Source organism: Thermobia domestica, chromosome 11 (genome assembly GCF_964235325.1).
Source record: "Thermobia domestica chromosome 11, izTheDome1.hap1.1, whole genome shotgun sequence".
In the NCBI taxonomy this organism is placed as follows: Eukaryota; Metazoa; Arthropoda; class Insecta; order Zygentoma; family Lepismatidae; genus Thermobia; species Thermobia domestica.
This window is the reverse complement of record NC_137464.1, coordinates 236853637-236865774: the sequence shown is the minus strand read 5'-3', so window position 1 is coordinate 236865774 and position 12138 is coordinate 236853637. Positions and strand designations below refer to the sequence as shown.

At 35.8% G+C, this 12138-nt stretch overlaps 1 protein-coding gene across 1 annotated transcript in view; it reads right to left on the bottom strand.

Moving 5' to 3' along the window:
* The window catches only part of raptor (regulatory associated protein of MTOR complex 1), a 95830-nt gene that overhangs the window by 64268 nt on the left and 19424 nt on the right, over positions 1 to 12138 (bottom strand). Inside the window, exons 4-7 of the mRNA XM_081731831.1 lie at positions 11543 to 11689; positions 8251 to 8414; positions 5716 to 5775; positions 1421 to 1521 (exon numbers count right to left, since the gene is read on the bottom strand). Of these exons, the coding sequence (XP_081587957.1) occupies positions 1421 to 1521; positions 5716 to 5775; positions 8251 to 8414; positions 11543 to 11689 (472 nt within the window). The remainder of the gene's footprint in view (positions 1 to 1420; positions 1522 to 5715; positions 5776 to 8250; positions 8415 to 11542; positions 11690 to 12138) is intronic.

The window sequence follows — 12138 nt, the reverse complement described above, 5'->3', positions numbered from 1 at the left end:
CCCAGAAATCTAAATCCTAACGTTTGATCCTAATTCCTCTATTTGTCTTCCTTCTGTTGCAGATAGATCATGGCCGCTGCATTAGAAGTTTGCACCAAAGAGGAACAACGAGCAGTGATACGGTTCTTGTGGTCAGAAGGTGTATCAGAAACCGCAATCCATCAAAGACTTTTCGGCACAATGCGGAAAAAGTATCTTCACGCAATTGAGCAGCGTTTCCCAACCTTTTTCAACTTGCGGCACACTACGGGTGTTACTTGGATTCTCGCGGCACACTTATAGATATTCTCACAGAGAAGAAAGCTCTATCACTGGTTTTTCTCCGTGGTAAATCATTATTCTTATTTTTCATTCTAATTTAAAAATAGAATAAAATTGCAATGAAATATTGGACTCAGGTTTTTAAAAATACGCTGTCTTTTTAAAAAACTGTATCCAACCTTTTACTAAGAAGGAAGATCACTAAATAAGGAACGAACAAACAAATCTTTTTTACTTTTAAAATACAAATGTAGGTAATTTGTCGAAAGGATTGAATGATATTTTAAATTTTCAAGTTACGAAATAGTCTGCAACAATAGAGAAGCAATAATGGTCATAACAATGATAACAAATACTTTTTTCAACATTAGAAATGTACAGAATAGTAACCCGGAATGAAACTTAAAATTGTAGGTTCATAGTGGAGTTTCACAGTAATGTGAAATACAAATATACCTTTTTCCCTACGTTTTACAATTTGATTGCTATAAAATTAATAATTTTGTTTCGATTTCTCGCGGCAGGCCATTCACGGCACACCGGTTGGGAAACGCTGCAATAGAGTGTCAACAAATGAATTGAAACATTCAAAAATGGTCGCACAAGTGTTATGCACGAGGAAGGAGCCGGACGACCATCTACAGTCACAAATGATGACAACATTGAGTCTGTACGTGACATGGTTATGTTAGAAGTGGCTGTTGATGAAGTGGAACATCGTAAGGCCCTGATATACGTTCCGACCACAGAAACCGAATCACTGCTCACTGTTCCTCTTTGGTACAAACTTCTAATAAGCGGCCATGATCTATCTGAAACAAAAGGAAGATAAATGGAGGAATTGGTATCAAACTTTCATAGCATGATAACAGTACAATAAAATAAACGAGACAAAGATCAGTATGAATAATGTAAAAAAAAAAAAAAAAAAAAAAAGATATAGCTATATTGCGGATAATTTTTGACATACCCTCGTACTTAACTTACCAGGCAACACTGTAAACTTTATCTTCTTTCCACCTATCATTTTCATTCAGTGGTAAATTTATTTGTGTATCGAAAAATAAATTTTAACATCATATAATTATATGCTTACTTGAACATGAACTCGGTTAAATACGTGTATTTGGAAGAAATATATAAAAAATAAAGCCTTTACCTCTTGGCAACGTATTCCATGCTATTGTATCCGTGATTGCAGTAAAGATCCAATTAAGTTCTCCTAACATTGTTCTTCTATCATTTAATTGGCCGGGAATTCTGAAATTAAAGAAAGAAAAATAAATCTTTATCTTTTATAGTAAGATTCTCGTAACCGGCAATACCAAAACAACGGCACTTTTGTATTCTTCGTCAATTTGTCTCAGACAGGCAAGTCCAGGACGAACTCTTCACATCATAGCTACTTCTAAGCGGCTCATTGACAGAGAGAAGGCCTTGGGTTCTTCTGTATGTTACACGGCCGAATTCCCACCAATAAACTTCATTCGCAAATACTTCAGCGTATGCAGTTATGCTGAGTTTACGTAAAGGCATTTTAAAATATTTGTTCACGTGGTGCAATCACGAGAAAAAGTTCTTTCTGTTTGATGAAATTAGTTTCGTAAATAACTTCCGAATGGAAGGACAATTTGAGTAGTTTTTAATAAATTAAAAAGAATGTAGTTTTTCTGCACGTTCCAGCCTTGAAACTCGGTGAAACAGTGTACGTTCCGCCGTTATTTCCAAAATAAATTTTACCAAAAGGAAAGAACTTTTGTCACCGACTGTACCACTATCGATAGGTACGCAAATAAAAAGACAAATGTTTTCATGCTTAAATTGAAACTTGAATTAAAGGAGAAAATTGAAAGAGAAGTCAGCAAATCGAAACTGATGAATCAATATAGCTAAAATTTCAAGTTATACAGTGTATATGCACTAAAACCCAGCGTTTTATACAGTGTATATCCAATAAAATCATGCACCCGGAAATCAAGTCCCGTTGTTGACGGTTACGAGAGATCTTTTGTATCCTTATCTCATTACATGATAAAATTCTGTATCTTTAGTTATTTTCGAGGAGGAATATCTTTTGTAGCTTGATTACATTATTTCCGTCGCGCTAAACTGCTTACATGGCTGGGAGAGGAGAGATGCATTAAGATAAATGTGAGAGGGAGGTGTAATATCATACGGGAGAAAAGGTATCTATTGAAGCTTTCCTGGCGACGTATTGTGAACAGGTCTTCTCGGGCTAGCAGCCAGGTAAATACTGTTATATCTTGCGACGTTTCGAGGGCTGACATCGTCCTCATCTTCAGGAGAATATGAAGGTGCAATGGAGTGTATGGAATATATATACTCATGTATGTATGATTGGACTTTTCTGATTGGTGGTTGAAATGGCGGGTTCTAATTGGTGCTTGAAATGGCGCAATATGATCGGTGTCCATGTTTTACTCATTTGGAATCCTGTGTCTCTGTTAAGGTTCGTTTTTTTTTCTTGTGTGATTGCAATAGCTTCTTTTATCCTCCTGTCCCAAACTCTTGAGCATTTTGCTATTATTTCGGTATCTGTGAACAAAATCTTATGTTACTGTTTGATGCTATATTCAGCCAGTCCGGATTTTTCTGGTTGGTTTAGTCTGATATAATTGTTGTGTTCTTTGCATCTAGCTTCAATGGTTCGTCCTGTTTGTCCAATATATGACTTACCACATTCACATGGAATGCGGCAAACTCCAGGAGTTCGGAGGCCCAGGTCGTCTTTGGTTGATCGTATTAAGTTTTTTATTTTTGCTGGAGGTTTGTGTATTGTCCTGATGTTGTACCTGGCAAATAGTCTGCTGAGCTTTCCAGAAGTGTTTCCGGTGTACGAGAGGCAGATTGTGTTCTTCCGTTCTTCATTCACAGTTTCAGGAGAAAAGGTATTTTATACTTATTCACATACACATACACTTTTATTTATTTTTGTCTTTAAATAAAGGTTAAACATTATTTAGAAAAGTAGATTACCTCTTGCTTCGCGGAAAGAAATCCTCAATAGGGAAAATATTGGTGTATGTTCATTAATTTCATTAACCTCTTGACATTGTACTTTCATAAAATACACTACGTACATTTGATTCAAATTGCAACATAATAATAAATTTAATTAAGAATCCTAGCTTATTTTTTTGGACATTGTATTTCTTTTAATCATACTAATGTAGACCTGAGAACAACTGCAATTGCCCTGGTAAATCCCAGCAATGTCCGATGAACAAGAAAGATAAACTGAAAATTCTTCTCGGTACTTTCTTTTTACAAACTAAATTTGATTTGATTCCATGTTCCTTGTATATTTTGTTTACAAACCATTGGCAATGAGCGGGTACGAAGGGAATCTCACCCAACTTCTGAATTCCGGTTCCTATGTTTAGCCATAGCAATTAGGTTTGAATCTGCTGAAGCCACTTGTAATTCTTATAAAATTATCTATATTTGTCTTGAACGCTGAAGTGTCAGAACATCGACACTGCATATGAACATAGTCGCTAGTGGCGTCATGGTTTTTCTTAAGGTGAGTTGAGTTCAAACTTCGTTACTGTAAAACGACCTTCTGTATTTCAGAAAGTTACAACGACTTACAACTCAGAAATTTTACACAATTTAGTAATTTCACACTGCAAACTTTGGTACAGCTAAAACATACAATAGTCTTTTCAACAATTAATCAATATTTATTTATAAACGAACTAGTGGATTAGCACGTAGTAAGTTAATAACTGAAATTTTCGACTCTGTCAAAATAAACTTTCTGGTAATCAATATTACACACAGAGCACTATTAAATGAGATAACCGAGATTACTTGTTTCTAGTATTTCCCTTTTCTCATGCGCCTTCATTCATACTGTTCCTGTGTATTTTTTTAAACTACTTCCTTATTCCTGCCAACCCTATGCCCATCGCTACTTCCACATTTTCTATATTTTACATTAGACATATTATAGTCCTACAAGTTTCACTTTGGCGACTTTCTGTAGTTGCGGCATTCCTTTGAGTGTTTTCTCCATTCTCTTTATATCCTAGTCATTGTTCGACCTGGCCCTATTTGCTATAGCAATCAATATAACCAACAGTGATGAGTATCAATAGTCAGACACATTGGATGCCAATATGCCATGGGATATGACCTTCCTCAGTTGTTTATCAAGTCAGATAAATTGGATGCCAATATGCCACCGGATTTGACCTTTCTCAGTTTTTATCAATAATCAGACAAATTGGGTGCCAATATGCAATCGGATCTGTTCTTCCTCAGCTGTTTATCAATAGTCAGACAAATTGGGTGCCAATATGCAATCGGATCTGTTCTTCCTCAGTTGTTTATCAATAGTTAGACAAATTGGGTGCCAATATGCAATCAGATTTGTTCTTCCTCAGCTGTTTATCAATAGTCAGACAAATTGGGTGCCAATATGCAATCGGATCTGTTCTTCCTCAGTTGTTTATCAATAGTCAGACAAATTGGGTGCCAATATGCAATCGGATCTGTTCTTCCTCAGTTGTTTATCAATAGTCAGACAAATTGGATGAAAATATGACATCAGATATTACCTTCCTCAGTTGCTTCTCAATAGTTAGGCAAACTGGATGTCAATATGCCATCGAATCTGACCTTCCTCAGTTGTTTATCTTTCGTTTTAAAATTTCTTTGTTCCTCTCTACTTCTCTGTCTACTAGAGCGTCAGCACAAGCTCTACTCATAGTGAAATTTTGCTTCACCGACCCTATCATCATGATTACGTTAAATTTACACAGACTCTCAGTGGAACCACTCTCCATACTCTGAGATGAGCAAATGATGAAAAGGACGGAAACGTTTATTTCACTACATATGCTTTACAAATCATCAAAAGTATTCTACCCTTATTCGTAGGTCACTTGTGGGAAACTATGAAAATTCCTTGCACCACCATCTCTTCGTCTTGACGTACCAATTTTCAGTTTTAATAGTACACTATTCTCCACTGTTGTTCTTCACCTGCATTTCGAAAGCCTTCAGTCTATTTTCGTCGCTTTTTCGTTCTATGTTTCTGCTTCATACGAGTCCAATACTTTACACGAAAGCTTAAGATTTTTTTTTTTTTTTAATTCTTGATTTAAAGACGCACAAAATAGATGTTTCCCCTTTCTAAATGTTTCTTTATTATTACTTCCCTTCCCATTCTTGTTTTTTGCACAACTGCAGTAAAATAATTTTATTATCAACCTTTTTCACACTTTCCTAGCCCTAAGAATATACAAATACTCGCAATGAGAGAGACAGAAATTTAACACTGTTAAGACGAAGTCTAAGTAGCAGAATCTATTTTTACTTACGAGTTAAATCTGTACGCTTATCAAATAAATAAATTAAAAAAAAAAAAAAAAAAGAATTTCCACTTTCAACACAAAAAAATTATTTTATAAGAGAGCAAATACTCACTTATCAATGAGATCCAATGAAACTTTAGGAACTAACTTCGCTGTGTTTTGCATCACAAACCTGAAAAGAGGAAAAAAAGAAAATGTTTCAATCATTAAAGCTTGTCAAGTAAGAATACACCTATATAAACATGATTATACAGGGTGTTCCAAAACAACACCGACAACGTTTGGGAGGTGATTCCTGACATTAAGATAAGACAAAAAGTATAGACCAACCTGAGTGCACAAATGCTTCCTTTCGGAGTTATACGCTGCCGAAAAAATGAGAAAATTAACTTTAAAAGTCCATAGCTTCAAAGCTATGGGACCTACCATCGTCGGGTCAAGATTTCACCTAGGAACTAGTATGTCCCCTATCCAAATATCCATGTTTGAGAATCCTGAGGTACTTCCGCATAATTTTTATAGAGGTAGTTGGTGAGTACTTCGAAATATATGCTAGTAGCCAAACTCCCTCTATAAAAGCTGTTACGTGAGTATCTTAGGACTCTGAAACGTGGATTTTTGGATAAAGCACATGTTAGTTTTTCAGTGAAGTCTTGACCCGACTACGGTACGTCCCATACTGGGCCTTTAAAGTTTATTTTTTCTTGTTTTCGGCAGCCTATAACTCCGAAAGGAAGCATTTGTGCACCCAGGTTGGTCTATACTTTTTGTTTTATCTTGGGTCAGGAATCACCTCTCCAACGTTGTTGTTTTGAAACACCCTGTATTTTGAGCGTTTGTATTTCGTGCGCTACGAGTAATGTTTTCTACACTGTGTATAGTTTGACTGCCAGTTTGATGATCTTGCAGGATTCACACTGAAATTCTGGCACTGATTTCTATGCATTTCCGTGGCTGAGTAAGTAAATTTTCCGAGACCCACAATACCGTGAACATTATCATTTATGATCGTTTAATTATTTCTTAAATCGATCTCCGGCAACCCCAAGCCTTCCAACGCTCTCCTTTTATTCTCGAAATACAGTATAAGCCTACTTCTTTACTGTAAATACTTGGTGTGATTCAAATCTTCTGTATTTGAAACATGAAAACCAAACAATAACTATACATCAGTGATATTTTTAATATCTCAGCATTCTGAAGAAATTTACAATTAAAAGTATAATTTGATGTATTTTTTGATCATCTACAACGAACAAACCTAATTTATTTCTTCTTCTGTAGCATTTAAATTTTTAATTTAGTTGTTGTTCTTTAAAAGCTTGAAGATTTTTTTAACACCTTTTGGCGCTCCTCACGCTTCATTAGTTCTAAATATACGAGGAGTAATCAGAAAGTAAGGTTACAAAGCCGCAGTGAAACATGTATATATTATTTCATACTAGTAATACAGCCAACAGACAGTACATACATAAGGTATTTTTAGACATAGTCTCCATCACTTATCACATCATAGGATGAGTTTGAAGATTTCCTCCTGGTAAAAACCCTATCCTTGCGTGTTCAATCACGTTGTCACGAAGTGTTTCACTCCTCGTCTAAAGCCGAGGTTCTGCTTCAAGTGCGGGAACTGGTGAAAGTCGCTTGGAGCAAGGTCCGGGCTGTAGGGAGGGTGGTTAATGATCTTCCAGCGAAACTGCTTCAACAGCGTTGATGCTGTGCTGGGTCGGCCACTGCGCTCCTTGTCGGTGACGTTTTCTCTACCGGCCGCAAATTTTCGACACTATTCTGCGACATGCTGACGAGATATTACAGTGTCTCCATAAACCTCTACCAGCTGCCGGTGAATTTCAGCCACGGTAAAATGTTTCGCCCACAGAAATCGAATAACTGAGCGGACTTCCTCGTGAGACCCAACTTCCAGTTTTCCAAACAAGTCGCCATCTGTGTTCACATACAACTAGCACCGTAGGTAGCGGGTGGCTGAAACTGCACAGTTGCCAACTCTTACCGCACAATCCTCATTCTTGTATAACAGACGAAACTCCAGAAATATTGGCCTTGTAAACGTAGTTTCTGATCCTCCCTCGTAATTTTCTTCTTATTGAACCTGTCTTGATTCTTTTCAGTGTTTTTCAAATCTTCTATTGGTAGCTAAAAAACAAACTTACTCTTCCATGAAATATAGTAGATTTTCATTACTTCGGTATATTTTGAAGCATTTCATAATATTGCATTTTAATTTCCCTGACTTTTTTCAACGTTAGTTTGAACCCTGCCTTGAGACAAGAACTTGTGTTTAGTTCTTTGTTGTACATCGCCCTTGAAGGATTCAGATCATGTCTTTCCGTATGCGCTCAGAGTGGTGTTGACTTTAGTACATCGAATATTTGGCGTTAAAATGCCTTCAATCAGCATGACGGTACTGTATGTACTTGTAAACAGTAACTAACGTTGTTGTATCACCATTTTATCGCATTATGATACACTGTAGAATCCAGTTTGATATATGATGACTGCAGATTTTTGTAATGCTTGTCAAATTTAAATTGTAGAATATTTCTAAGGAAAATGTCGAACCGGAAATTTATAACCGAAACTAGCTTAATACAACTACGGGGAATAAAAGAAAGAGAAGAAAACTTACCATCTGAGTGCTATTTTGATTGGTGTTGTTAGACAGGATGTGAAGAGATCTGCTGGCAAATCGGGATTCATTGGAAGTATTTGATTTGCTGCACAAGCAGCAAGTTGTATGCAGTTTTTGAATGATGGAGGGCTTATCTGACCCCCGTTTTGATTAGCCATTTGCTGAAAAGAACAAAGAACCATTATTTTCTTCTCCAATGCTTCATTATTTTCGTCAAAAGACAATTTCACAATCCAAAATATCTTGTTTTGAAGAAAAGATTCTATAAATAAGAGTTAAAGGGCTTCATAAAACAAGGGCATATCCTACTTCTTCACAGAAATTGGTTTGAGCTCCTTTACTGAGCGATATATCAAACCTTGTCTAATTTGCTAGATCATTGTTACCTTTCTTGAAAACTGTACATAGTTTTTATTTACAAAGCTCTGAATGTGCGATGCGCTCTTCTTTCATCAATCGCTTCAATTGATATAGATAGATTTTCAAACGAATGATAAATAATGCAAAGGGCGTTGATTTACTTGTTTAGGAAGATTTCTTCAAGGATTTTCTGAAATTTTCTATATAAGATAAATGGATGAAACTTTTTTTTTTTTTCAATTTCGTCATTCTATATCATTCATTTTTAAATTTAATGGTATTCACAGTGAATATGCATTACTCTGGGTCTCCAGCTCCTGTATCGGTGACTAAACATCACGATACTCAGCGCACTTCCTGCCCAGCAATACATTTTTCACCCATTCGAACAACAATTATACAACTCTTAATTACTTATCGAGCGTATAGAACACATTTTAGTATTGTTATGTCTCAAATTACGCACCTAGTAATGTTCTTCATCAATTTTTTTTTCATTGTTTCGAATGTGATACTCGGCCACTCATCCTCAGGGGCACAGAATGAGTTACGTCTTCTTCTACAACATGATATATGATGTATTGCTGGGCTAATATTTATTTATTTATTTATTTCAACAGTAGTACTTTACAAACATTGCGTAAATTTTATCGATACTTACGGTTGCTTACATTTCCCAATAGTTATGGATTGCCCTTATTATTTTACTATAAACATATTATAATAATGTATGTAGCCCTAATGTTAGTGAAGTAACTTTATTTACTAATAACCTTTTATATTAGTATTTTAGGTATTTCTTTTCAATGGATTCTTCTTAATCAGAACGTCGCCATACTGACGCCGCAAACACACAATTTAAATCGGTGTGCACAATGTAGCCAGGTCAAACTGTTTTCCTATTTTTCGCAACCATATATAAACGTCAAATTTTAATTCATATATTTCAGTGTATATTTTGTGTATGTAACCCTGAACATGTAATAAAGTGTTTTTCGAACTTTTTGGTTTTATTATTTTATTCTGTTATAACTAGTAATAATACTGTCCCAATCTCTATTAAGATTTCCTTTATTGGTGTCGAGCATTGGAATCAACGTTTTACTTTCCACGATTATGCCGGCTAGGCTAAAGAAGACAGTAATGATGAGAAATGAATGAAATGGTGGAATGAAGAAAGTGGTTGGAAACGGGAGAACCCCGAGATAACCCACGCACACGGTGTTTGTCCACTACAAAGTTCACTTGCACGAGCTGGGATCGAACCAAGGACTCCATGCACCAGAGGTGAGCGTTCTACCGCCGAGCCACCGTGGCGTGTCCAGCATTGAGTTTTCTGTTCTTATGAAATATGCTTCAAATACATTTATTTTGATATTTGAGGTAGCAAGGTGTAAAACATTCGAATTATGTACCAAGTATTTGGTGATTTGTAGATGTTTTGATAAACTTGATATAGCTTCTTTGTTCTCTCGAGACTTCTTTATGTGTTCGTTTAGCCTATTGCTAATATTTCCTTTACACACTCCTATATAGGTTGCATAACGTGTACAAGAAATCTTTATATCACATTAATGACCTTTCCATATTTCTTGAGAATTTAAGTCTAACTTTTACGTTGTGTTTTTGCTATTGTTCATAATTTGAACGATAAACTTGGAAAGAAACCCACTGGGAGGCCTTATCTGTACTACTTCTTAGTTTTAATTAGTACAGAGTGACGACGAACATTACTAAATAAATAATTTGAGATTATACCCCTGCTGAGCTTGAACACCACGTGTCAACATAAATGAACACAAAGATAATTGAGTTAGATTTTATATGATAACGGTTGTCATATCACATCGTATATTAGGTAGTTCAATTATAACAGAAGATATGACACAGTCAATGCAATTTCAATGGCTGCGCATGACCTCAAGAGTAAAAGTGTATCACTGATAAAGAAGCGAACTTGACAGTGCAGTGGTTAGGTAACCAACGTGGTAAGCCGAACACTCCCGAGTCGATTCTGGACCAATTACTTATTTTTCACTCTAAATTTCGTATAGAATTTTTGTTAAGTGGGGTACAAAAGAAATTTAAAGCTTAACGTTCTACAATTCCGTGCTTAAACGATTATGAAGACAAGAAGTGCATTTTTTAAAACTAACTCCCTCTTCATACAAATGTGTCGAATCCATTACTTCCCCGAAAGTTCGACCTTTCATTTGAGATGACGTCTTCTAACTCACCTCAACCATAAGTTGGTGGGCAACATGGATATTTTAAAACTTTTCTCTCCCTTGGAGAGCTGTCTTATACTTTGATAAGGCCTCTCATTCGTAACTGCATCTAGATATTCTATCCTTGGTCTTTCTCTTCCTGGTTTTCCTTCTATCAACACGGTGATCCAATCGCAGTGCCGAAGATGGTCAAGCAGGCTGTTTCTTATCTTTCCTTTTATCTTCATTAGCTTTCTTTAGTGCGTCTTCATTCCTTTTCCTTTCGGTCCACGATATGCGCAGCATTCTGCGCCATCATCACATTTCACATGCGACAAGGTTTAATTTCTTCATTTGTCTTCTGGAATTGTCAATTTGTATTTTTTCGGTTATATGCTCAGAAAATTAGTGTAAAGTATGGCTCTATAGCTACCAAGACCTAACTTTGAAGCTGAAATAAGCATATAAAACACCAAATTCAAGTTCACATCGACCTGAAAAAAATCATAACACTGAACTATCTTCAGAGTTCTATGGCATCAAAATATTATACCTTTCTCACCTCAAACCTTAATTGCAAATCTGTATTGTGATAACCACTTATCAATGGAATTAAAGGTTTTAAAAATGAACGGACTAAATGCTGAGGAATTCAGTCAAGACATTGGAATTAACCAAAAATATGCTTCAAGATATACTATAATGCTATACGAAAATCTTACCTCAAATTCCTTTTCATGTTGTTCAGCAAATTGCTTGAATGATTCTACTATTATTCCAGCATTGGAACAATCATACACGTATATAGAGGGCGCTCCCATCCAAGTTTGTAAATCATATACAGAAAGAGGAATGTATTGAGTATAGGTCTGGAAAGAGAATATATTGCAAATTTACGAAGTTTTCTTCAATAAACAAACAACAAAAAATATACAATTTTAAACTATTCTCATAAATACAACACAAAAATACATAAAAAGTACTATTGTTTCCTACTGAAAATAATCACTGACACACCAGATTAGAATAGTTATTTTATAATCGTCTTAGTACAGGAGAATTCTGAGATTCAATTTTCGGATCTATTGAAGTGTAGCCGAGATCTCACTCCAATCACTGAGTTCTATCGCCAACACAACCAGTTCCTCGAACGGTGTCCTCTCTCAGTTAAGTCTATGAATAAGGATTTTCATGGTTGGATTTTAAAAAAGCTCGGTTTTTTTCAAACCCTGAGTGTGCAACGAGTATTGTTCTCCTTGGAGTCTAGTTACAATAGACTCACTGGGGTGGCAATGTTATCACCCAGGGACCGGATACT